General features: G+C 41.9%; 1 protein-coding gene across 3 annotated transcripts in view; it reads right to left on the bottom strand.

The window, feature by feature from the left end:
* Positions 1-17,751, bottom strand: part of CDC16 (cell division cycle 16) — a 42,679-nt gene extending 24,928 nt beyond the window's left edge. For 2 of the 3 annotated variants that reach the window (XR_001821808.1, XM_017518761.1), the window contains exons 1-12: positions 17,515-17,751; positions 15,922-15,976; positions 15,725-15,822; positions 13,800-13,838; positions 12,782-12,922; positions 10,066-10,225; positions 8,995-9,086; positions 8,362-8,495; positions 7,625-7,704; positions 6,454-6,503; positions 5,512-5,585; positions 2,293-2,418 (exon numbers count right to left, since the gene is read on the bottom strand). Coding sequence is in view for 2 of the 3 variants with exons in the window: in XM_017518761.1 (XP_017374250.1) it covers positions 2,293-2,418; positions 5,512-5,585; positions 6,454-6,503; positions 7,625-7,704; positions 8,362-8,495; positions 8,995-9,086; positions 10,066-10,225; positions 12,782-12,922; positions 13,800-13,838; positions 15,725-15,822; positions 15,922-15,976; positions 17,515-17,562 (1,097 nt within the window). In the remaining variant the exon portion in view is untranslated. Of the gene's footprint in view, positions 1-2,292; positions 2,419-5,511; positions 5,586-6,453; positions 6,504-7,624; positions 7,705-8,361; positions 8,496-8,994; positions 9,087-10,065; positions 10,226-12,781; positions 12,923-13,799; positions 13,839-15,724; positions 15,823-15,921; positions 15,977-16,475; positions 16,882-17,514 lie in introns of those variants that run through there. The other variant, XM_017518762.2, reaches the window with a different exon arrangement.
* Positions 17,752-27,189: the final 9,438 nt, after the last annotated feature.

Below are 27,189 nucleotides of genomic sequence, written 5' to 3'. Positions count from 1 at the left end.
AAAAAAAAAAAAAAAAAAAGAATAAAGAAATTTGGGAAATTCATAATAAATATGTAGAAGTTAAATGTCAACATACTGTTAAATAACCAATGACTCAAAAAAGAAATCATCAAGGAAATGTAAAAATATTCATCCAATTTGAAACATTTATCAAACACAGACAAGAAAATGCAAAGCTGCCCTGACAACTAAGTAAACTTGAAAGAAAAGTAATGCTTATCTTGATGAGCTAACATGAGTTTTTTTGGTTTTTTGAGATAGTATTTCAACTGGTCACCCAAGCTGGATTGTAGTGGCACAGTGATCATCCTGCCTCGGTCTCATGGATAGCTGGGATTATAGGCAGATGCCTTCAAACTCAGTTAATTAAAAGAATTTTTTTATAAAGATAAGGTCTCACTATGTGGCCCGGATTGCTATCAAACTTCTGGCCTCAAGCAATCCTCCCGCCTCAGCCTCCCAAAGTGCTGAGATTAGAGGTGTGAGCCACCACACCTAGCTGAATGTGAGACTTTAATGACAAAGTTTGTTCGATTGGGAAACACTGAAGGTATTGTGTCATTAATTATCATTGATTCTGATTCCCAGCTAGAAACTAATCACTATTCTGTTTCTGAGCACCCAAAATATCAAATAAAAATGACCAGACTGTAGCATGTGCTCATAAAAACCAACCTATAGGGAATTAGTGAGTTTTTTTGGTAACAAATTATCAGATTGATACAGGGGAAATATGCAGATACTAGAGCTGAGCTTCAGAAGAGCACTGGCAAAGGTCTCACCCATCTTGGTGAACAGGGTGGAGAGACGTGGACCGTTTAGGTGGATCCAGAACCGGATGTGCAACTGTAACCTCAAAGGTTGTTTCCAGTAATATGTTAGTGCCATGGACTGAAAGTCTGTGCACCCTCTGCTCCCTGAATTCATACATTAAAGCCCTAACCCCTACTGTGCCTGTACTTGGAGATAGGGCCTATGAAGAGATAATAAAGGTGAAGCCATAGAGTAGGGTTCTTATCCAAATAGGAGAGACACCAGAGCTCGCTCTCTGCCATGTGAGGACACAGCAAGAAGCCAGCTATCTACAAACCAGGAAGAGCCCTCAACAGGAACTGCACTGGCCAGCACCCTGATCTTGGACTTCTCAGCCTCCAGAATTATGAGAAAATAAATTTCTGTCCTTTAAGTCGCCCAGTCTGTGGTGTTTTGTTATGGCAGCCCTACTGATTAATACAGCTATGTCCTTCACAATGTTTACTTGGATGATTAGATATAAAACTCATACTTACCAAATTTAATACGACTATTGATTGGGGTCGATAATAATTTGGATGCAGAACTGAGTCTCAAAAAGAGTCTAATAGTTTGCAAAGAGATCAAACCTAACAGGATGAAATTTAACATAGATAAATATATGAATCCACCTGTGTATACTACAAGTAAATAAACAATGGTAGCTAACTTTTATTGAGTGCTTTCTATGTGTAAGATACTCTTAAAAACTTTTGTTTTTTTTCTTTCATTTTTTATGTATCTGTTGTTCATTTGCATGTGTTCATTTGTTACTCTTCAAAGTTTTTAACTGGTATTATCTCAATTACTTCTCACAATAAGCCAGTAAGTTTTGCTATTATTCCTATTTCTCAGGAGGCTAAAGAACTTGCCCAATATCACGTGGCTGGGAGTGGACGAGCCAGGAAGTGAGTCCGGGCAGTGTGACTCTAGACCAGGCCTCTGGACCACGGCACTGCCACCACCTCTCCAGGCAGGGACAGTCATTGGTCAACAGAAGCAGTCCACACAAAAGAACCCTGCAACGTGTAACTGATGGTGAGACCAAGAGTCAATGTGAATAGCAATACTCTATACTCATAATATCAATACATTTAATATTGATAGAAATCTAGAATATTGGCACTATAGTCCTGCACTTACCACTAAGCCACATCAAATACCTTTTGGTAATAGATAAGATATAATAATTTTGCTCATGAATATTTTCATTCTTGCATGGGCATGTGAAGAAGGGCTTCCATAACTCATCTCTTCCTTTGGCCTAAATTCGAATATCCTTCTTGCACTTGTTTAAATCAACTGCTAGGCAAATTCACTACACTAGCTTCCTTCCCCCTCCACTTTCATAGTTATTTTACAATCACAAGCAACTAGATAAAAGGCAAGTAAAACATTTTTGTTTAGTTTAGCAACCAAATAGCAGTAATAATAATAGAAATTTCATTTCTATTAGCAAAAACATCCTTCATGGAGTTTGATGAGTTTGCTCTGCCGTACCCTTTCATCAGCTGTGCTGCTGTGAAGTAGGCAGCCATCGCTTGGTCATGCTCACTCTCCACTGCAAATGAATGTCCATAGGCTATCCATGCAGGTCCATAGGTTTTCTCAAGTGTTGTGGCTTTGCTAAAACAAAAGAGTTAATTTAAGTAACATAATATTTATTCTTTTTGTTTTCTTTTTGAGATGGAGTCTTACTCTGTCGTCTAGGCTGGAGTGCAGTGGTGCGATCTCAGTTCACTGCAGCCTCCATCTCCTGGGATCAAGCGATTCTCCTGCCTCAGCCTCCTGAGTAGCTGGGATTACAGGCACCTGCCACCATACCCATCTAATTTTGTATTTGTAGTAGAGATGGTATTTCACCATGTTGGTCAGGCTGGTCTCACTCCTGACTCAGGTGATCCATTGGTCTCGGCCTCCCAAAGTGCTGGGATTAACAGGCATCAGCCACTGTGCCTAGCCTATTTATTCTTATTTATTTTTAGAGATAGGGTCTTGCTCTGTTGCTGGAGGCTGGAATGCAGTGGTATGATCATAGCTCACTGCAGCTTCAAGTGATCGTTCTGCCTCGGCCTCTTGAGTCACTAGGATTACAGGCATGAACCACTGTGCTCAGCCAACACTTATTCTTAAATTGTTAATTTCATATAAGCAGATGGCCTCAAAAACATTAACATTTAGTAAATAAATGAACTGTCAACATATTAAACACTAATGTAACATCTGTATTAATTCATTTGAACTAAAACTATGTTTAATAGTATAGCAAAATTTTAAGAAGTTTTAGGAGAGGTCCACAGCCTTTTATGTACTGTAGCAAAACCCATTAGCACTCTAAATAGAACTTACAGATATTACTTAACCCTGGAGCTTCATTTTGTAACTTAGTAGATACATCCTCTCATCCTAATAACTTGCAAGATAAATTCATTTATATTTTAAAGACAGGTATATCGAGGTTTGAGAGATTACGCAGTATCCTATAGATGGTGGTAAACAGATGTACCCTGGTTAGGGTTAGGGAACACACTGTATAATTAATCCACAAGGAATAAAGAGAACATATCACAAAATATGAAAAACATACGGGGTGATACCCCACTTCCTTATATTTTAAGTTGTCTTTTACCCAAGTTTTCCCTGTTTCATGTGGAGCGGGGGTCCCCAACCCCGGGGCCATGGACTGCTATCAGTCCTTCCCCTGTTAGGAACCAGGCGACACAGCAGGAAAGCAGGTGAGTGGCCGGCCAGCTAAAGCTTCTGTGTCAAGAAAGAACTTGCCATTTAAGAAACAAAAGCTTAATCTGTATTTACAGCCACTATCCTTCACTTGCATTACCGCCTGAACTCTGCCTCCTGACAGATCAGAGGGGATATTAGGTTCTCATAAGTGTGCAAATCTTGCTGTGAACTGCACACATGAGGGATCTACTGGTGCACTCCTTATGAGAATCTAATGCCTGATGACCAGTCACCGTCTCCCACCACTCCCTGATGGGATCATCTAGTTGCAGGAAAACAAGCTCAGGGATCCCACTGATTCTTCAGTATGGTGAGTGTATAATTATTTCATTATATATTACAACATAATCATAATAGAAATAAAGTACACAATAAAGGTAATGCACTTGAATCATCACGAAACCAGCCCCCTCACCCCGGGGGTCTTCCACAAAACAGACTCTGGTGCCAAACAGGATGGGGACCATTGATGAGTCCATCACTGAATCACACACTAAACCAAAGAAGCACAGTTCAAAAGAACTTTTACAATACCAGAGAACATACTAGTATCTTCCTAATACAGGGTACTTTTGTGGCATCAGTTTTCCTAACGATCCTGGTATATAAGTATGACATCCCCATTTTTAAAGAAAGAGTAAGAGAAATTAACTTTCCCAAGGAATTTCAGTTGATAAGTCACAAAACTTAATTAGAATTGAAATTTGACTCCAAAGTTTATTCTCTTTCTTTTAAATTGTTTTGTTTGTACAGAAGAAATCACAGAAATTAGAACATTTACAGAGTTTAATTAATTTTTCATATGACGACATTTTTCTATATTTAAATAATACTGGTTACATAGCTTCACTAGGCTGCATGGCTTTAAGTTAAAACTGCAGCAGATCATTACATGAACCAGTTCACCCTGCTAAGAATTGTTTGATAGTCACATTTAATGACCCCAATTTTACATAAAGTTTTGTGTAATTTCACAACTATTAATAAAAGAAATCCTAAAAGTAAAAGGTTAACAGGACATCTATAAATAAAAAAGAGAAACTGTCAAACTATATTATTCTCTATTGTTTCATATGTATTCTCATTTATCAATGAATGAATGAATGAATGAGATGGAGTTTTGCTCTTGTTGCCCAGGCTGGAGGGCAATGGTGTGATCTTGGCTCATTGCAACTCCGCCTTCCAGGTTCAAGCGATTCTCCTGTCTCATTCTCCCGAGTAGCTGGGATTACAGATGCCCACAACCACATCTGCCAATTTTTTTTGTATTTTTTAGTAGAGACAGAGTTTCACCATGTTGGCCAGGCTAGTCTCAAACTCTTGACCTCAGGGGATCCACCTGCCTGGGCCTCCCAAAGTGCTGGGATTACAGGTGTGAGCCACCACACCCAGCCATTTATTCTCATTTATATATAAAATATGTAAGTTCCTTGAGAAGAGAGCCTATATCACTGATTCTTTTTTTCTCTCTCTCCCTGTGGCATCTTATAAAGAACAAACCTCTTGAAAAAAACATTTATTCAGCCAGACATGTTGGCTCATGCCCGTAATCCCAACACTTTGGGAGACTGAGGCAGGAGGACTGCATGAGGCCAGGAGTTCAAGATCAGCCTAGGCAAGACAGATTTGCCCCTATCAAAAAAAATTTTTTTAATCTAGGCCTGGTGGCACCTGTAGTCCCAACTACTTGGGAGGCTGAGGCAAGAGGATCGCTTGAGTTCAAGGTTGCAGTGAGCTATTATTGCACCAATACACTCTAGTCTGAGCAACAGAGTGAGAACCTGTCAAAAAAAGAAAAGAGAAGAAAAGAGAAAAAGACAGAGAGAAAAGAAAAAGAAAAAGGACAGAAGGAAGGAAGGAAACATTTATTCTTTCACATTGCTTTTAAAGTACTCACTCATTACTATCTGAAAGCTTATGAGCAAGACATCAATTCTGTAGGTCAACTACAGAGGGAGGAGGAAAATAAATTCATACCTGAGATATCTTCTGGCATGTTCATTTTTATGACCAACCATGAGATAGTAACAGCCCACTGCAAACCAAGACACCTAAAAAGTTCAAAATTTACCATAACCAAAGATTGGAATTGGAATCTCTAATTGGAATCTGTAACAAATTAGAGTAGACAGCAGGTATACTAGATGTTCCTTATCACATTTTCTAGTTCAAGTTAGACATTTTTCTAACAGTCTATCTACTAAGGTCCAAGATGAGAAGAGAGTAGACACTCCATGGCTCTTTCTCAAGGAGGCATCCATAAAAGACAAGGCCCCTGAGGAGTCCCTGTTTCAAAAACCAGCCCACAAGTCCTGACTCCTCTGCCCTGCTCATCTCCCCCATCTGGATCCTGGCTCTTCTTTGCTCTCTGACCCAGTTCTGAGTCAGTTAGCTTGTTTCCTTTTGCACTGGTTTCTCACTGGGCTAGGGTGCAAATTCTTGTCTTGTCTGAGTCTTACACCCTGATTGCTGATTCTGTCTTTAACAATGCAGTCCCTGATTCCATTTTCCATCCCTGGTTCTCCATTCCAATCCATGACAATTTGGAATCAGTACACAATTCACTAAGTTGTCTTACGTGTACAATGTGAAAAAGCCACCAATTATCAGCATTTCTTATGAGAGGGAGGTGTGACGGTCATGGTATTTTATATTGCTGTGTGCTAAGTATTTAAAAATAAGCATATGTAATCTCCATAATCAGAAAAAAAAAAGAGTTTTAAAGTTATTGCTTTGGTATAATCAAAAAATACCTTCATGGGTTGAAAAGTTAATGCTGCTTTCTAAGTACGTTAAACACTAGGAGATTCTGCTCCAACACTTCAAATAAAATGTCATTACTTGAAGTTAAGCTATTGTCTAAATATAAGTTAAGCATTTTCTTAAAGTTCAGGTAAGAATAAAAGTTATATTACTTACAGGGTTACTAGGATATAAATCCACCAGCTTATGAGAAAGATAGAAAAGTTCTGTTCAGGAAAAAACAGAAAAAGAATAACTATCCATATCACATGTAATTTAAAATATTACTTCATTACAACTCTTCACAATCATAGAATTCTGTTCTTACAGCAATGATTTTGTATTTGTCTTTCCTTCTAGATACAAAATTAACTCTCTAACTGGAGTTAGATGAAGGACACACAGTGGGCAAGGTGGGACTAGACACCTCCCTACCAAAGTGCCTCCTAAATACTGCAGAGGACACAGCAAAGCACCTCACCTCTCTCAGACACTCATGCCTTTCACACCAAGGGGCCATTATGGACCATGATAACCACCCACAATCAATTTGGTTGAACAAACTTTCAAGTTTATCATATCAGTGATACCATTTAATCTTGAGGAATGTGAAAATCCTGGCATTCCAAGATTCAGTTAAGGCCATAATTAAGTTACAAATGAAAGAAAAAAATTGTGGCTACTTTGAAAGGAACACAAATAAATACAATTCCTACATGCAGACTTGGATTCAGTAGACCAGGCAGCTAGAGATGCTGCATTTCCAACCAGCTTCCACAAATGCGATGCTGCTGGTCCCCGGACCATACTCTGAGCAGCTTTGGAATGCAGTGTTCGAGGGTTTTTCCTTCCTGACAGAGCTCTCCATTCAGTTTAGAAAAACTTAAGGACAAATGCAGCCCCAAACACAGCTAAATGTCAAATGTACAATACAGAAAACAAGAGCAAACAATCTGCTCCCCTCCAATTTCTAAATAGTTATTGGCTCTTACCATATCAGATTTCCAATGGAATTTATTAAAAAAAAAAAAAATAAAAAAAAAAAAAAAAAGAGAGAGAAAAAGGCAGAACTGACACCCAACAATTTAAAGCTAACAAACCTTGAAAGATATATTTGAGAAAAGATAGTAGGAAGCATGATAAAGAACTAATTGTTCTGATGGGAAAACAAACTGGCCGTTTGCTACTTTCGTAAACATTTCCTCCCCAGTTATTACTTTTATAGTAGGGGTCCATTATGTTGTTACCTGCAATCTCAGCTATCCATAATTTTGGAGACAAAACTTCAAGTTACAGAAAAAATTTGTTTCATGTCGAAGAATTACTTTAATTAAAAAAAAGTTCTTACCATTGGCTTTATTCAGCTCTACAAGTGTCCCTATATGTACAGGTAAACAACTTGCATGGAAAGGATCTTTCTCCATCACTCTGAAAGTTAAAGCGACACATTACTATCCCCAAAACAGTAGATGACAGCACTCATGATGATCAGCTATGTGTAGACAGTCATCACAGCAGCACATATGATGCTGCAGGTTATAACACTTTTTTACTTTCTTCACTCCAATATCTTCAGTTTGATTCAGTTAAGGCCATAATTAAGTTACAAATGAAAGAAAAAAAATTCTGGTTTATTTGAAAGGAATACAAACAAACATTACCACATACATTTACTTTAAGTCAACAGAATTGTTATAAATAAAATAAGTAGTCCGATTATTTAAAAGAATCAAAACCAATAGGAAATACTATTAGGTTGGTACAAAAATAACCGCGGTTTGCAACAATTATTTTGTAATATTTTACAAAATTGCCAGTGCTAAGCAGGACCTCTGGCCGGTAGCCACTAGATACCAGCAGCAACCTTTATTTGCACCAACCTAATAAAGATTACATATATTTGTCAATTAAATTTTTTGTAATGTCAAGCATTTTCCCAAAAGATCTACAAAAAATAGTATATGTAATTTAGCTAAAGTTTAAATCATGTACCCTGGAAAACTGGTGTGTGTCGGGGATGGCTTAGCTACTAAGCACGGCACATTGATCCCATGTTCCTACATAAAAATGGATGGATATACTTACACAGAAGTAAGCTTGTAGCACATTTTAAAATCACAGTTATAATAATGTCTCTCAGCTAAAGACACTACCACATCCAGATTCTCTTGCAAGCCATTTACAGACTCAGGGATGACCGTTTCACTAGGCTTATTATACTGAAACACAGAGAAATTTAAACATGAACACAATGAACAAAAACAAAATAAAATGCGGATTCAATTTGTGTTTGACCCAAGTGGTTAAAACACTGACAAGAATAAATGTGAGCCTCTGAAAACTTTTAATTTTAGGTTGTATAAGTACTCCTCTTAGTAAGTGTAATTCTCTTCTCAATTTTATCACAGAATTCCATAGTGGGCATATTTCCCAAAGTAAACACTTAGAAACTATAACAAAAAGATCTTCATTTTCATGCAACACCATTCCATTTACTTGGTAATTCAATCTTCTAGTATAGGGAGTCTTTCAGAGAAGATAGGTATTTTTGGAAGCTTTTTTTTGGAATCGCATGTATTTTAAATGCTCTATTCTCAAAAATGTGCTAAATTTATGAAAATTTTATTTTTGAAAATTTAATACAAGACTAGATGCCAAATTTAATGGAAAAATAGGATATTTATATAAAGCAAATGCTAATTCTTTGGTTTTACTTACTTTTTTTAATTTGTTCTCAAATAGAAAACGCAGCAATTCCTGTTCTTCATTACAGAGCTTGCTAAGAGGTAGCGATTCAAGAAGTTCTTTTTCTTAAAAACGGTGAGAAAAGAAAGAATATCCTCATAATATTTATAGAGGGAAAAAGCCAACAACTAAAATTATTCTATAGTTCTTGGTCTAAGTAAATCAAATTCAGAACATAAGGAGATCAAAATGTGCTACAGAAGCTGACACAGTGGTTCCAGGCCTGGAGATGGGAATCATCTGGTGGTTGGAGGCTGCTCTTTCAGGGCTGAGACCAGGAGGTCCCCAGGTGGCTCTTGTCACCAGCCTCCACACTCCTGACACTGTGTGGAGCTTGCTCTGCTGGGAAGAGGGGAGCCTGCGCATTGCCGGTACTAAGCAGGACCTCTGGCCAGTAGCCACTAGATACCAGCAGCAACCTCTCAATCTCCCTCCCTGCCCCTGAGCTGTGACAAACAGTCTCCAGACAGTGCCAGATGTTCCCTGGGGCGGGGGCAAAATTACCCTCACTGAGAACCACTGAACTAGGCTAAAATATGTTAGAACCCCACTAATTCAACCACTCTATTTTCTGTTTCTCTTGTTTACCACCTCACATCACTGCCAACATACTTGGACTCCAATTTTCAGTGCCTGTGGTACATCAGGATCATGTGGGAGCTTTAAATCATCAGATGATAGGGTCTCACCCTGAGACTCCGACTGAACTGCTCTGGAGTTGGGAACTGGACATGGATGTTTCTAAATCTTCCCAAAGATTTAAAGAGCAGCATGGCTGGGAATCACTGAGTGAGATACTGAAATCCTGGCTTATACTACCTCAATCACTTCTCAAAAAGATGGCCTCTTCATATCACAATCTCTAGATTCAGACAGCACAAGGCACTGTACAATACTGCATTCCGCAATGTGCTTTACATTTGAAGACATTAAGAAAGTGAGTAGGTCTATTTAAACCTGTGCATGGCCTGCTGTTAAGATTTCAGAGCAAAAAATCCAAACAATATTAATTTTCCTAAACATAAAACACCCAAGTTTTCAAACCTTCTTGTGCTGTCAACATGTGGTGTGAAGTTAAAAGATCAAATGCTTCAAAACAGTAGACATCAAGCTTCAAAGCTTCTTTGTAGCTGTAGGTAGCCAGGGTTCGGTTATCTAGAGCATCATAGATTTTCCCACGGAGAAGACAAATAGAACTCTTTATCTGTTGGAAAAATGATGAGTCACATATTAAGTCAGTAGTTTTAAACTTAACGTTTTTTGTCCTTAGAGGCCGAGTTACTCTGCCTCCCGGGCTAGAGTGCAGTGGCGCAATCACAGCTCACTGCAGCCTTGAACCCTTATGATCTCAAGTGACCCTCCTGCCGCAGCTTCCTGAGTAGCCAAACTTACAGGTACACAACACCACAAAGAACTAATTTTTTAAACATATTCTAGAGACAATCTTGCTACGTTGCCCAGGCTGGTCTCAAACTCCTGGCCTCAAGTGATCCTCCCACTTCAGCCTCCCAAAGTGCTGAGTTTACAGGCATGAGCCACCATGCCTGGTCCTTAAACTTAACTTTTGATAGAGAATTGTATTAGAATGCTGACAAGTTTTATTGCATTTAAAAGGATTTAGTTCATCACAACTGTCAAGGCATAAATTAATAAAAACACACACACAAAAAGCACAGCAAAGCTTCCTGAATCCATCTTCCCTGGGCTCTAACCACTCTGTTCCAACATACCTTTATAACAAAAGTACATGTCATGGATATTACCTTCATTATCTGTTTTGTCCAAAATAGGGCAATGACTTGCAGACAGCAAACAGTGTGTGTATGTCTATGTGTGTGGGTGTGTATAAAATAGAACTCCAGGACTGACAGTGTGATAGACAACCACTCCTCAAAAGGATCTTAATGAGCAGAAACTGGCAGCAAGGCAGCTCAGTGGTGACTGCAGTCAGCACAATGGCCTGCTGGGGCAGGATGGACCTAAGTTCAAACCCTAGCTCTGCCACTTACTCATAACCTTGGACCAGTGATTTAACCTCTCTTGGCCTCCATTTCCTTTCCTCATCTGTAAAAAGGTAAAAACACTATCTAACTTATAGAACTCTGAGGACTAGAGATACTACTATCTCTGTGGTGCTAGCACATAGTAAGGTGTTCAACAGACATCTCACGACTACCATAAACAAGACGTGGAAATTTGATATACATTCCGGACTCTGGATCTCAAACACACAACTGAATTTAAAGATGATCCAGCAACGCGCGGCTAAAATCATTAAGGAGATGAAGAAGATTCGTAAAGTAAAATTTTGGAAAAAAATAATGAATTATGAGAGAGTCTTTGACCTAAGCAATATCCTATGAGTTGTTTTTTTAAAAAGTAACTTCAAAAAATAAATAATGCATTACAAATAAATTACACATTTTATAGCAGATAAGTTGATGGATAAGAAGTCCCCAAAATAATGATTGTACCAAACACTGATGGATAAGAAGTCCCAAAAATAATGACTGTACCAAACACTCTCATAAATGCATTTTTTAGCAGAAGAATTAATGTGCTTCCTAGCACATAAAGTAATGAGTGGCCAGAAAAAAAGCAACACACACCTAGAATGTGTAATTTTTTTTATGCTTAAAAATATCTAAGGTGAAAAGTAGAGTAATAAAGTTCTACCAAAAATATAAAGAATAACTGGGCTAGGTGTGGTGGTTCATGCCTGTAATCCCAACACTTTGGGAAACTAAGGTGCAAGGATCACCTGAGCCCAGGAGTTTGAGACCAGCCTGGGCAACACAGTGACACCCTGTCTCCACAAAACATTTTTAAAAAATGTAGCCGACTGTGGTGGCATGTACTTATAGTCCCAGCTATTTGGGAGGCTGAGATGGGAGAATCACTGGAACTTGGCAGGTTGAGGCTGCAGTCAGCTGTGATTGTGCCACTGTACTCCAGCCTAGGCAACAGAGCAAAGAGCCTATATCAACTAAAAAAAAAAAAAAAAAACAAAATAAAAAAAAAAAAAAAAAAAAAAAAAAAAAGTGGGAAGATAATTGGTGGGTCAGGTAAGGGATACAGGATTCTTTCTGAATAATAAAAACATCCTAAAATTGACCATGGTGAGGTTTGCAAAGCTCTGTGAATATACTAAAAAGCATCGAACCATACACTTTAAATGAGTGAACTGCATGGCATATGAATTATATCTCAGTAAGTTTTTTTTTTTTTTTTAAAGAGTAACAATCCAGAATAATAATCTGTAAATGTTACTTATTATTACACAATTTCTGTCAGCAAGAAACGTGGAATTTCATGGAGATAAGAAGTATAAAAACTGAAATATACAAAATTACACAGCAATGTACTATGAAGCAAACAGGAATACAAAACCATTTCCTGGAAAGAAACATCTAAGCTAATCAAGGTTTCTTAGTGTAGGTCCAAAACACTGCTGCAACACAGAAAGAAGGAGAAAAATGATTCCACTTTTACGGAGTAGCTTAAGGCATCAAATATGAGAGGGAAGATTTTAAGCCAGCCTATTTTAGATGCAGGCATCTGAGGATAGAATTACAGCTTCCAATTGATGGCTAAGAAATGTCTCTGAATCTTTTTTGGTTTTGGTGGGCAAATTAAAGAAAATGGCAACCACATTGTTTCAATATGGTAATACTCAAGTTAAAGAAGATAATGCATTTCTGCCATGTCAAGAGGGTAATTCTCACTGCCATTACTGAGGTGTTTTAACAGTACTACTTACTGAAGACTGTGACATCTCCCAGTCACTGGAGGGATCTTTGAGGCCACTTTCATCCTTCAAGTATTTTTCAAATAATCTTTTGTTGATTGGCTCTTCCATATCAAGAATATCAAGGGCCTGCTGGTGCTCTTTTGCAGCATACTATGTGGAAAACAGAAATGCTACCCATCACCCATGATTTCTTTTTTTTTTTAATTGCATTTTAGGTTTTGGGGTACATGTGAAGAACATGCAAGATTGTTGCATTAGGTACACACGTGGCAGTGTGATTTGCTGCCTTCCTCCCCATCACCTATATCTGGCATTTCTCCCCATGGCATCTCTCCCCAACTCCCCATCCTCTGCTGTCCCTCCCCTATTTCCCCCCAACAGACCCCAGTGTGTAGTGTCCCCTCCCTGTGTCCATGTGTTCTCATTGTTCAACACCTGCCTATGAGTGAGAACATGCGGTGTTTGATTTTCTGCTCTTGTGTCAGTTTGCTGAGAATGATGGTTTCCAGGTTCATCCATGTCCCTACAAAGGACACGAACTCATCATTTTTTATGGTTGCATAATATTCCATGGTGTATATGTGCCACATTTTCCCTGTCCAGTCTATCATCGATGGGCATTTGGGTTATTTCCAGGTCTTTGCTATTGTAAACAGTGCTGCAATGAACATTCATGTGCATGTGTCCTTATAGTAGAACAATTTATAAACCTTTGGACATATACCCAGTAATGGGATTGCTGGGTCAAATGGAATTTCTATTTCTAGGTCCTGATAATGTGTATGACATCCATTATTTAAATGTAAAATGTTTAAAGTAGAATTTTCTTCATGCATGTCAACTTTTAGTAAATGAAGAATTAGTATTTTACAGCAAACAATACTAAGGAGAAGAACACTTCCTCATGAAATACTTTACTAACCTGCCAACCTCCATCACTAAAAACCTCACACATATATAAGGGATGCCTAACACTCACACCATCAAACTTTCAACCAAACAAAAATTAAATTGTGAGCATACTTACATGGCACCTAGCTGCAAGGTAACGACATGCTTCATACAACTAGGAAAGAAATTAATTTGTTTAAAAAGTGGTCAAAATAATATGTATCTTCACTTTCAACGAAAGCCATAAGCATGAAATAGAGCTATTTTCATTTCTCCTTTTACTCTTACAGTTAAAAAAAAATTCCAGTCTTGTTAAACTATATTTATCATGAACGTAGCGTTTACTAGGCACCAAGGTTTCGAAAAGGAGTAAGGCCTTGCCTCAGGAGGTTACAGTAGGGGAGACGTGACCTAAGTCTAATGGGTAAGCATGATGAAAGGGGGCACAGAAGGTGGCAGCCAGGTGAAGAAGGAAACATCTGCAGGAGAGCAACTAAGTGAGGACTTGGTCAAGCAGCGGAGTGGAACGCTGGGCAGCACTCCAAGCTCTAACTGTGAATAACTGCAGGGCCAAGGAGCTCAGTGCAGCTCCACATGACTGGGGCACGTGCTCTGAGTATTGATGGTGGTGGATCAGACACAAACTGGAGAGAAATCATGGAGGGCCTCACAGACCTACTGCTGCATCTGACTTTATCCTGCAGGTAACGGGAAGTCACTGAATGACTGTGGGAATAAAATCACATCCATGTTTTATGAAGACTACTCACCCCTGTAACAGTTCATAAGATGAACTGGACACAGGGATGGTAAGAAAGAGAAACTGTTACTGGAGAAAAGAAACAAGAAGAGAAACTGTAACAGGATAGACAAAAAAATTAAAGGCCTAATATGTATGAGTGGAGAGGAAAAGGAATATCTATGATTTCAGAACTGTTTAGAAAACAGTCTTCAGAATTTAGAGACTAGATGAAAGATGGGGGAAAAAGAAGATACAGATTAGGTGTAAGACATTTTCCCTTCACATTCAGTAAGAAAAGTTGGGCCAGCAGAGCCTTCGATAGCTCAGTTGGTAGAGTGGAGGACTGTAGTGGAAGAAAAGTTGAGCCTACTGTGATGGCTCACACCTATAATCCCAGCACTTTGGGAGACCAAGGCAGGAGGATCACTTGAGACCAGGAGTTCAAGACTAGCCTGGGCAACATAGCGAGACCTTGTCTCTACCAAAAAAATTTAAAATTTAAAAATTAAATGGGTATGGTGGCATGTAACTGTAGTCCCAGCTACTAAGAAGGCTGAGGCAGAAGGATCTTTTGATCCTTCAGGAGTCTGAGGCTACAGTGAGCCATGATCATCCCACTGCACCCCAGCCTGGGTAACACAGTGAAACCCCCAAAAAACAAAAATAAAAATAAAATTGCATCCATTTAAATAATTTCAACATAAATGGGATATTCACATAAGACATTAACTTTTTTTTTTCCTGAGACGGAGTTTCACTCTTGTTACCCAGGCTGGAGTGTAATGGCGCAATCTCAGCTCACTGCAACTTCCGCCTCCTGGGTTCAAGCAATTCTTCTGCCTCAGCCTCCCGAGTAGCTGGGACTACAGGTGTGGGCCACCATGCCCAGCTAATTTTTGTATTTTTAGTAGAGATGGGGTTTCACCATGTTGACCAGGATGGTCTCGATCTCTTGACCTCGTGATCCACCCGCCTCAGCCTCCCAAAGCACTGGGATTAAAGGCATGGCCACCAAACTTTTTTTTTGAGACAGAGTTTTGCTCTGTCGCCCAGGCTCCCAGGTTCAAGCAATTCCCTGCCTCAGCCTCTCGAGTAACTGGAATTACAGGCGTCTGCCATCATGCCTGGCTAATTTTTGTATTTTTAGTAGAGACAGCGTTTCACCATCTTGGCCAGGCTGGTCTTGAACCCCTGACCTCATGATCTACCCGCCTAGGCCTCCCAAAGTGCTGGGATTACAGACATGAGCCACTGCGCTCGGCCACTAATGACATTTTTTTAAAGCTCTGAAGAGCTTTAAAGTTTATACAATTACTTACCTTGTCCAGTTTTCGTGACCGAAGCGCATGAGCGGCTCTGTGATATTGTGCTGTCAGGAAAAGACATTGAGCCAACCAATAGATGTCCTGGGGTTCCTCTGCAGGGAAAAATTCACATAAGTGGTCCAGGGTACAAGGTGAAATAGAAAACATTTTTTAAGAGTAATCAGAAAAAAAATTAGCATTTTGCCACTTACCGTGAGAGAGTGAAGCTACTTTATCTGCCCAAAATAGAGCACTTTGATACTGTTGCTGCATACCAAAAAAAAAAGTACCCTGTTATTTCAATAGTCTTAAACAGATTTCTAATATTATTATAATTCTATATAATAAATCTAATCTCAAGACAACTTTTTACATCTCTATCTTATAGCTCACGTAGGGTGAATTTTAGTTCAACGGAACAAATATTACTGTAATATCTTTGTATATGCAACTCATGAAGGTAATTTTAAAAAAAAACTCATATACTATAAAAATGTACATACAAGTGAAATGCAACTGAAACAGCAAAGGCTAGTTATTAGCAATTCTTGTGCTGATATTTATGTAACCCTTTCAATGAGCTGGTAATGAATCCCAAAGTGAAATTTAATAGACAGAACACTATACTCAAATACCTCATATAATACAGTTGCAGTTTTAATAACACTGAAATTTAAAAACATACACACATATACATTAGCTAAGCTTCACTGAACATGCGGAAGAACTCACTTCCTCTAACAAAACTCCTCTAACAAAAACTCACCTCCTCCAAGTCTAACAAAAATGAAGGAGCCGACAGTGAGAGCCACCCACAGTGACCTACGGCCAGCTTTAGTCCCTGTTCTGCTCCTCGGTCCTCAGTCTTCTACAGTTTCTGCCTCAGTTCCCCTGGATGAAAGCCAGGACCACCTTTGCCAGCCCAAGGCAGAAGGAATGCCAACAGGCTGGTAACAAATATGCTCAGTACCGGTGTCTCTGAGGCTGGAAACCAGGCCTGTTATACTCTTCACTACGTCCCCGTGCCGAAGAAAAAGTGATCAGAAAACACGGAGTTCACTGACTTATGGTAAACAAAAACCAGCCCTCCAATGGACTGCAAGCATTTGGCCACGTCATTGAGCACCCAGTTCCGAAAACTCTGCATTACACGTGGCGTTTCTGTGCCTTCGTTTCCAATTTACTGAAAGAGCAAGCATTTTGACAAAAAACAAACGACATCATGAATAACACGGCTGATTCTGGAAGCCACTTCTTTCCTTAAACATTGTCTGCTATTCACTCAAAGATAGTGCAGGGAACACAGATGTGGTTAACCAGAATTTTTAAAGTACTGATCTGAAACAACAGGCTTCTTTACCTCTTTACTCACTTATTTCAGCCCAACAAAAACTACAACTAAACCTCTCAAAAATGTTTTATTAGCTAGCCCAATTCTAAGGCCACCCTGCAACTCTCCTCCAAAAACTGTCCTTCGCCTTGCCTCCAGTCGCGAGTGTTTCCTGGGCCCCTCCTCCGCGCCCGGCGCAGAGCGAGGCTCGGACCCCAGTGAGGCGCCCCCTGCGCTCGAGCGGCCTGCACCGCCCAGGCTGTGCCTCCCGGTTGCAGGGACCGGTCCCCTCGGGGTGCGGCGCAGACAGCGCCGGCCCCAGAGGAAGGTCCAGGGCCAGCCCAGCCCTCCCCACCGACAGCCCGACAGCAGTCACTCCAGCCCCACGACGCGCGGAAACCGACCCAGCGCGGCCTGGGCCCCGCGCCCCGCTCCCCGCGCCCCGCTCCCGGCGCCCCGGGCCGGCGCCGCCCACCTGGTCGAGGTACTGCCGAACGCGCTTCCGCAGCCGCTCCAGGTTCATGGCCGCGCGGCCCGGCCTCACGCCGCACTCCACGGCCTGGCGCGCGCCTCCCGCTTCGCGCCCCGCCCCGTGCCCGCGACCGCCGCCGCTGCCCCGGACCCGAAGGCCGCAGACCCGCACCCCCACCCCGTCCCAGAGCACCGCCCAGGCTCTTCCGCTCCAGACAGGCCCCGCCCCGGAAGTCCCCAGCAAACGGGTCCCATGTAACGCGGGAAACGCACCGCGTTGCTGGTTCCGATGTCTCCCGTAGCACGTGGGCTTCTGGTCGCCTTGGAGCGAGAGCGCGGCCTCCCCCGAGTCGGTTCTGGGCATTGGCCCGAGACCCCGGCGGGCGCGGGGCCGGACCAACCCCCGGGCGAAAAAGCAGGGGTCTGAGCGGTGGAAAGGGGGGCACTAGCTGAGCCTTCCTTCCCAGAATGTCATCGACACTTTGAAAATCAGAGCAGTGCACTCTCCTTACAGAAGAAGAGTAGCGTGCACACACAGCGAATGCAGTCCAAAGACAAGCCGGGGAGAAGTTCGACACCTGCGCAAAGCGCGGATTTCCTGAGCACGTGGAGCCGGCGCTCCCTTTGCACACGGTGGGAAGAGCAGTGGTTCGGGAAAAGGCAGGCAAAAAGCAGTGCACAGGGAAAGGAATGCAAATAGAGTTTGACGTGCGAAAGAAGGCCCAACTTAATTTATAATACAAATTAAAATTATAACCCGGTACCCCTTCTCATAGGTTAACAAAGATCAAAAGGGTGATGACGCTGCTGGCAAGAGTGGGGGCAGCAGGCACCCTCGTGTATTGTTTTTGTGAGTGACACTGACATACTCTCCAGGATGAACAAGTTGAAATATCTTCCAAAATTGAAAGTTCGTGTCGTTAAACCTTACGATTTTTGTTTCGGGAAACATACCACAGATTTGCATTTTTGCATGTGCGCAAAATGGCCCGCAGCATGTTTTGTAATAGCAAAAGATTGCAGGCGATTTAAAGACCCGTCAAGTATGGACCTGAGCAAATAGGCTGCAGCACACTCACGTAGCGGAATACTCGGTGGCTGTTCAAAAGAACAGGCAGCTTTGCATGGACACATTGTATATGGGAAAAGCAAGTATAGGATCACAGTTATCATATGCTTGCATTTGAGTAAAATATAAATTTAGCAAAAGGATAGGTAGAAAGATCCTTAAACTGTCCCTGGGAGGAAAAATGAGAAAACTGGCATAGCGCAAGGCCTTCTGGAAGGAGTGCTGGAAGATGACAGATGGTAGAAGTGGGAGGGGTGCTTCCCTGGATACCTTTTTGTACTTTTTGATTTTCAATTCATGTGCATATATTATCTTTTGTAAAATTAAGTCATTCATACTTAAAGCTGTTGGGACTTTGAATTATCCTGAGCCTTGAGGGGAATGTGGCCTTGCAGCCTAGGTCACATGGTATGAAGCTCAACTCTGCCTTTTTATTCTCTTTTACCTGTGAATAGCAAAGACCAAATGGTGCCAGAGGTAAGACCCCCTCAGTTCACTACCCCTCCTCATTGAGTCATAATGCGATCTTCCCTGAAATACAGTGATCCCTAACCAATTGAATGGCTGTGGCATGTGCCCCTGGTCTCCTGTGAAAGCTGTGGTGATCCTGCTGGAGTTTCTCTGTCTCCACCTGACAAGTGAAACCTGAACTTCTCCACTTGGAAAGGCTGACCCCATTTGTCTAGGTGATCAATCTCAGGCTGCGTGTTCAAATACAAGCTATATGTAATCATATTTTCAGAATCTCATTGTTTAAGGTTGACACTTTTGAAAAGTAAATATAACTTTTATGAATATAAAAACCTAAAAAAGAAAAAAATATTCAAAGAAGCCAAAAAAAAAAACACCTTCCTATAAAAAATCCCACCCACTCAAAAATTGTCTCATGATGCTGTGAGTAATCTGCCTTGTAATTTTCTGTGTGTGTGTATACATATATGACTGGGTAAAATTTTGAAATTGTTTCAAAAATATGTCCCGTGGTATGTTTCCCTTTCCTCCTGCTGTCCCACTCCTTCTGCAAGCAGGTAGTCGTCAGTCCTGCTCATGAACTTGGGGCAGGCAGGCAGCGAAGTGTGTTCAAGCCATGTGTTCAATGGCTTCCATTCACTTAATGAGCTTCTCAACCAAAAATGAGTGACTGAGGCAAATATCTCCATCAGTAGAGGTCCGAGGATGGGCCCAGGAAAACGCAAGCCACAGAAGCATCAACTGTGCCATCTAAATAGGATTTTGGGGACTGGGTGTTGAGGAGGTGAGAGCAAGCAGGAAGAAAAAAAGGGAGGGTTTGGCAGTGAGGCTCTGATGAGTGCCTGGTAAACCAATAATTTACATGAGATGAGGCAAACTTCTGACCAGAGGGAGTGGAGGAAAGAGTTACGTAGCCTGTATCAGGGTAGGCAGAAGAGTGGCTGATCATCTTGTCCTTGTTCTGTACCTGGAAGGTAAACTTGTAATTAATATTGCCAGGGTGAGATTTAACAGAAATCACTTTTAAGAGTCAAAGTTAGGTTGCAGACCTAAGGTTACAATAAGCATGTTTGTTTTACAGAGGAATGAGTATCCTGAAAGATTAGGGACCAGCAAGGATTTCCTTGTGAGCACTTTGCGAAGGTGGCCATCCGGAGAGGCAGAAGGCCCTTTGTCCTTGTGGGAACCTGGTGTATGGACAGTGCTGTGACACAGGGTGATGAAATCACAGCTATCCACTTGAGAAGGGCAGTGGCCGGGTTGCATGACGTAATCCCCAGGCTTAACCCTCCCTTTGACATAACGAGTTTGGGGTTCCTGAGATTTTATTTTCTTTTACACCTATATACTGTAGTTATATGTGTATCACATTTTTAGGTTTTTGTGTTTTTTTTACCGTATGAGTTACACATGAATGTGCTCTTTTCGTAAAAGATTTCAACGATAAAGCAGTGGGACTGTGACACTCCAGTGACAGACTGTGAAAGTTCTCCTTCCCTCCTTCTCTTCCCAGAAACAATCACTGTCAGCTTATGCACTTCCACTCTCCTTTCCAGGCTTTGAATGCATAGGTGCACAATTACAAATATAGCCACGTTTTGGTGGTGGTGGTAAGCTGGCTTTGTATTAGTAAAATAAAATGTGATTTACTTAAGTCACATGCCATGGAAAGACATTTGGGCTTATTTCCTCAATTTCTGAATGCTGCTTTTAAGCCAAATTAGTACCTTGTGGCCACAACACATAACAAAATACATGTACATACACATAAACACATTTAAACACACATACACACTTAGACAAATAAGATTCTTTAGGTTTTACTTGAGAACCCTAGCCATGAGATATCAAAACAAACTCACTAGTTTACAAAAAATGAAATGAAACAAAAATATTTGGATCCAAAGAGTGGTTTTTATCAACACCAGTGGAAAGGTAGCAGCAGATTTAAAGCACGCAGAAAAGAACACAGAGAAACAGAGAACTTAGGAACTCCATAGTTGCAGGTCAACTTTTAGGCTCTGAATTTTTCTTGATGTAATTTGTGTATCATTTAAAAATGTGTGCAACAAATCATAAAATGTAAACAGTTGAAGTAGGAGAAAACCTGGCATGCCCTCAAACGTTTTCCATTTACACAAACACTTGAATGGAGTGGCACCATAAACCCAAACGGGATACCTGAAAGGGGGTCATTCTCCTTGTATTTCCTCATTCTTAGATAATTTGTTTCTCATGTCCTTTTCTTAAAAGGAGGCTAGCTGTGGCCTAGGGTTTTTTTGTGTGTGTGGTGGATTGATGTGTGCTGATTGTGGGTAGAACTACACAGTGTTTCACCACTGAGTCACTTCTGCCTCTGTGTGTCCCAGTTTCTCTCTCCAGACGTCTATCACCTCCAAGAGGGTTCAAAATTCTGAGTGGTCATGTCTCATATGTATTTCCTGGATGAGCCTTTTAAAATTAATTTGTTGGTCGGGGGTATTCCCTGTAAGGCCAATACACATCATGGGAGGTCCACCCCCACACATTCCCACCTGGCACCTGGTCACTCAGGGGCACCTTTGGCTTCGAGGAGCAAAATGTCCTTTCTCTTTGGAGCCGAGGAGTTCAGTATGTCATTTATCTATGAAAATGACAGCCCAGTTCATCATGAAAATGCACAGATAAGCAGTTTTAGTCTGTTCTCAGGCCGCTGATAAAGACATACCTGAGACTGGGTAATTTGTAAAGGAAAGAGGTTTAATTGATTCACAGTTCAGCATGGCTGGGGAGGCTCTAGGAGACTTACAATGGTGGCAAAGGGGGAAGCAAACAGCTCCTTCACATGATGGCAGGAAGGAGAAGTGCCGCGTCAAGGAGGGAAAGACCCCCTTATAAAACCATCAGATCTTTGGAGAACTCACCCATTATCATGGGAACAGCATGGAAGTAACCACCCCCATAATTCAATTACCACCCACCAGGTCCCTCCCACAACACATGGGGATTATGAAAACTACAAGAGAGATTTAGGTGGAGACACAGTCAAAGCCTGTCACAAGCCAATTGAGATAAATATTGAGAGAAAAATCAGTAGGGAAGACCTTTTGAATGCATCCTCAACAACTTCCTAGGAGAAAAAAAATTCAGAATAAACCAAGGACCATCAGTGAAATTGTCCAGGGCTCAATAGAACTTACCAGTTTCACTTGAGAAGAAACTCAAAGTTAGAGGGGTTTTCAGTGGGCCCCAGCTATTACCTCAGCTCCGGTTTTGGGCAGCTCCATCCAGGGTTCTGAGTCTTCTCTGAGACTCCAGTTATTGTCAAGGAAAAAAGTCGAACTCTGTAAAATATTGGAAGATATTTATTCTGAGCCAAATGTGAGAATCATGACCTGTGACACAGCCCCGGGCGGTCCTGAGAATGTGTGCCCAAGGTGGTTGGGCTACAGCTTGGTTTTCTACGTTTTAGGGAGACGTAAGAAATCAATCAGTACCTGTACAATTTACATTGTTTTGGTCCAGAAAGGCAGGACAGCTTGAAGTGGCAGGTGGGGGACTTCCAGATTCAAAGATTTTCTGATTGGCAATTGGTTGAAAAAGTTATTATCTGAAGAACTGGAATCATTAGAAGGGAGTGTCTGGGTTAAGAGAAGCGATTACAGAGACCGGGGTTTTTATCAATCAGTTGAAGCCTCCAAGTAATAGGCTTCAGAGAGAATAGATTGTAAATGTTTCTTATCAGACTTAAAAAGGTGCCAGACTCAGTTAATTCTCTTTTGGATCTAGAGAAAAGACCTAGAAAAAGAAGGAGATTCACTACAGAATTTACATTTTCCCCACAGAAGACAGCTTTGCAGGACCATTTCAAAATATGTCAAAGAAATATATTTTGGAGTAAAATCCTTATATTTCTTTTAAGGGCTGCTATCTATCATGTTGGTATCTTATTGCTACAAATAGTCTTTTCATCAGTCTTAAGGTCTCTATTTTAATGTTAATGCTAATCAACTGTGCCTGAGTTTCAAAGGGAGGAAGGTCTAACAAGGCATGTCTGACCCTCTCTTCCCACCAGGGCCTGAACTGATTTGTCACGTTAACTTAGGAATGCCCTTGCCTGAGAGGAGGTGTCTGTTTAGTTGGATAAGGGGCTTAGAATTTTATTTTTAGGCAACATTCTGTATTAGTCTGCTATTGCATTGCTATAAAGAAATACCCAAGATTTAGTAATTTATAAGAAAAGAGGTTTAATTGGCTCATGGAAGACTCTGCAGGAAGCATAGTAATTTCTGCTTCTGGGGAGGCCTCAGGAAACATAACCATGGAGGAAGGTGAAGGGGAAGCAGGCACATCTGACATGGCGGGAGCAGAAGGAAGTGAGAGTGGAGGAGGTACCACCCACTTTTAAGCAACCAAATCTCTTGAGAACTCACTACACAATACCAAGGGGGGATGGTGCTAACCATTCATGAGATCTCAGCCCCCATGATCCAGTCACCCCCTACCAGGCCCCACTTCCAACACTGGGGATCACAATTCGACATGAGATTTGGTGGGACACAGAGCCAAGCCATATCATTTTACTCCTGGCCCCTCCAAATTTCATGTCCTTCTCAGATTGCAAAATACAATCATCCCTTCTTAACAGATCCCCAAAGTCTGAATTTCAGCATTAACTCGAAAGTCCAAAGTCCAAACCCCCGTCTGAGACAAGGCAAGTCTCTTCCACCTATGAGCCTGTAAAATGAAAACCAGGTTGTTTACTTCCAAGATACAATGGAGGTAAAAGCGTTGGGTAAAGATTCTGTAGGGAATCCATGAGCCCCACACATTGGGTGCCAGAATGCAGGGATCCATGAGCCCCACGTTGGGCACCAGAATGTAGGGAGCCAGCCCTACATCACCCATGGGTACCCCAAGTTCCGTGGTGACAAAGGAATGAGAGAAAGACAGATTAAGTGGAAAAGTGGGACCAGGAGCCATCACTTCGTTACTCTGGAGGAAACAGTGAAGGCCCTAAGCTCTGATTATCCACACTATTTATTGATCACAATCACTTTGATCTATAGGGCAGGGGTGGAGTGATGGTGGAGAGAATCAGTGAGCCGGAACTGGTGTATCATCCTAAGGATTGATAACAGGGGCGGTTTGGGAGCTTCACAAAACAAGAACATGTGGTTGTCTTTAGCTTATTATCTATGTGCAGCTGATGGAACTCATGCCTTAAAAGGAGCCTACAAGCCTGGCTACGTCATAGTGCTACGAAGGGGTTTTATGTCCTTGAGCACAGTGTTTATGGTGACAGAGCCAAGGTCCCCCTGCACTGGAACATGAGGCATGGTGAGGCCTTCCTCCTCAGAGGCCTCCTGCGGCCTTCTGCAGTTTTGTTCCTTGTTTATATGTTACTCATAACAAATTTATGTAGGTACTCTGTAAGTCCTTTCTCCTTTGCAGTGTTTCCCAACAGATTCCCATTTCAAGGAGAAATTGGCCAAAAGAAAGGGGCTATAGGCCCCATGCGAGTCTGAAACCCAGCAGGGAAGTCATTAAATATTAAACCTCCAAGATAATTTCCTTTGACTCCATGTCTCATACCCAGGGCACACTGATGAAAGGGGTGAGCTCCCAAAGTCTTAGGTAGTTCTACCTCTGTGGCTCTGAAGGGCTCAGCCCCTGTGGCTGCTCTCATGGACTATCATTGAGTGCCTGCAGGCTTTCCAGGCGCAGAGTGTAAACTGTGGTGGATCCACCATTCTGGGGTCTGGAGGATGGCAGCTCTCTTCTCACAGCTCTCTAGGCAGTGCTCCAGAGGGACTGTGGGGCCTCCAATTCCACCTATCCCCTCTTCACTGCCCTAGTAGAGGTTCTTCATGAGGACTCTGTCCCTGAAGCAGCCTTTTGCCTGGACACCCAGGCATTCCCAGACATCCTCTGGAATCTAGGTGGAGGCTCCCAGGCCTCAACTCGTGCACTCTGCATACCTGCAGTCTTAACACCATGTGAAAGCCACCAAGGCTTATAGTTTGCACCCTCTGAAGCAGTGACCTGAGCTGTACCTGGGCTCCTTTGAGCCACAGATGGAGCTGGAGCAGCCAGGATGCAGGGAGCAGTGTCCTGAGGCAGCTGAGTCAATAGGGCCCTGGGCCCAGCCCATGAAACCATTCTTCACTCCTAGGCCTCTGAGCCTGTGGTGGGAGGGACTGCCATGAAGGTGTCCGAATTCTTTGCAGTCCTTTTTCGTATTGTCTTGGCTGTCATCACTTGGCTCCTATTTGCTTCTGCAAATTTCGGCAGCCTGCTTGAATTTTTCCCCTGAAAATGGGCTTTTCTTTTCTACCACATGGGCAGGCTGGAAATTTTCCAAATGTTTCAGCTCTGCTTCCCTTTTCAATATGTTATAGTTTCAGATCATTTCTTTGCTCACGCATATGAGCAAAGGTTGTTAGAAGCAGCCAAGCAACATCTTGAAGGCTTTACTGCTTAGAAATTTCCTCTGCCAGGCTGGGCACGGTGGTTCACACCTGTAATCCCAGCACTTTGGGAAGCTGAGGTGGGCAGATCGCCTGAGGTCAGGAGTTTGAGATCAGCCTTGCCAACATGGTGAAACCTCATCTCTACAAAAATCAGCCAGATGTAGTGGGATGCGCCTGTAATCCCAGCTACTTGGGAGCCTGAGGCAGGAGAATCGGCTTGAACCCGGGAGGTGGAGGTGGTTGCAGTGAGCTGAGATTGCACCACTAGCCTGGGTGACAGAGCGAGATTGCACTCTAGCCTGGGTGACAAAGCGAGATTCTGTCTCCAAAAAAAAAGAAAAAAAAAAGAAAGAAAAGAAAAAGAAAAAGAAATTTCCTCTGTCAGATACCCTGAATCATCACTCTCAAGCTCAACGTTCCAAAGATCCCTCAGGCATGAGCACAGTGCTGCCAGGTTCTTTGCTAATGCATAACAAAAGTGACCTTTGCTTTATTTAGTTCCTAGTAAGTTCCTTATCACTATCTGAGACCTTTTCAGTCTATCTCTCCATATCACTATCAGCATTTGTGTCACAACAATTAAGGAAGTTTCAAAATTTTCCCTGTCTTCTTGTCTTCTTCTGAGCCCCCCACACTCTTCCAACCTCTCCTCACTATCCAGTTCCAAAGTTGTTTCCACATTTTCAGGTATCTTTATAGGAATACCCCACTTCTCAGTACCAATTTTCTGTATTAGCCTGTTCTCACATTCCTATAAAGAAACAGCTGAGGCCAGGCATGGTGGCTCACACCTGTAATCCCAGCACTTTGGGAGGCCAAGGTGGGTGGATCACCTGAGGTCAGGAGATCAAGACCAGCCTAGCCAACATGGTGAAACCCCATTTCTACTAAAAATACAAAAATTAGCTGGATGTGGTGGTGGATGCCTGTGATCCCAGCTATGCGGGAGGCTGAGGCAGGAGAATCACTTAAATCTGGGAGGCAGAGGTTGCAGTGAGCTGAGTTTGCGTCCCTGCACTCCAGCCTGGGCAAGAAGAGTGAAACTCTGTCTCAAAAAAAAAAAGAAAAAAAAAGAAAAAGAAACACCCGAGACTGGGTAATTTATAAGAAAAAAGGTTTACTTGGTTTACTGTTCTGTAGGCTGTACAGGAAGCATAGCTGCTTCTGCTTTGGGGCAGTCTCAGGAAACTTACAATCATGGCGAAGATGAAGCGGAAGCAGACACAATTTATGTGGCCAGAACAGGAGAAAGAGAGAGGGCAGGTGCCACTCACTTTTCAACAACTAGGTCTCACAAGAACTCACACACAGTGCCGAGTGGGGGGCAGTGCTAAACCATTCCACGAGAACCCACCCCCCGTGATGCAGTCACCTCCCACCAGGCCCCACCTCCAACCCCGGGGATTATAATTCCACATGAGATTTGGTGGGGACACAGCTCCAAATCCTATCACATTCTGATAGTATGACTACGAATCCCTATATTTGGTTAGATTTCTTGTGCTTTTTTCCTTTCTAAACCTATGATAACCTACAGCAAAATCATGTTCACTGATCTTAGAATGATGTCCCTTAGGTTTGTCAACCTTAGATAACAAGATTCAGAAAATATGAGCTAGCACGGAGTTTATTTGAGCACAAACCCTGAGGCTGGCCGCCTGGGAGCACAGATTCGGTTTCCCTGAGT

Source organism: Cebus imitator, unplaced genomic scaffold (genome assembly GCF_001604975.1).
Source record: "Cebus imitator isolate Cc_AM_T3 unplaced genomic scaffold, Cebus_imitator-1.0 Scaffold703, whole genome shotgun sequence".
Lineage (NCBI taxonomy): Eukaryota > Metazoa > Chordata > Mammalia > Primates > Cebidae > Cebus > Cebus imitator.
This window is presented reverse-complemented; position numbering and strand designations above follow the sequence as displayed.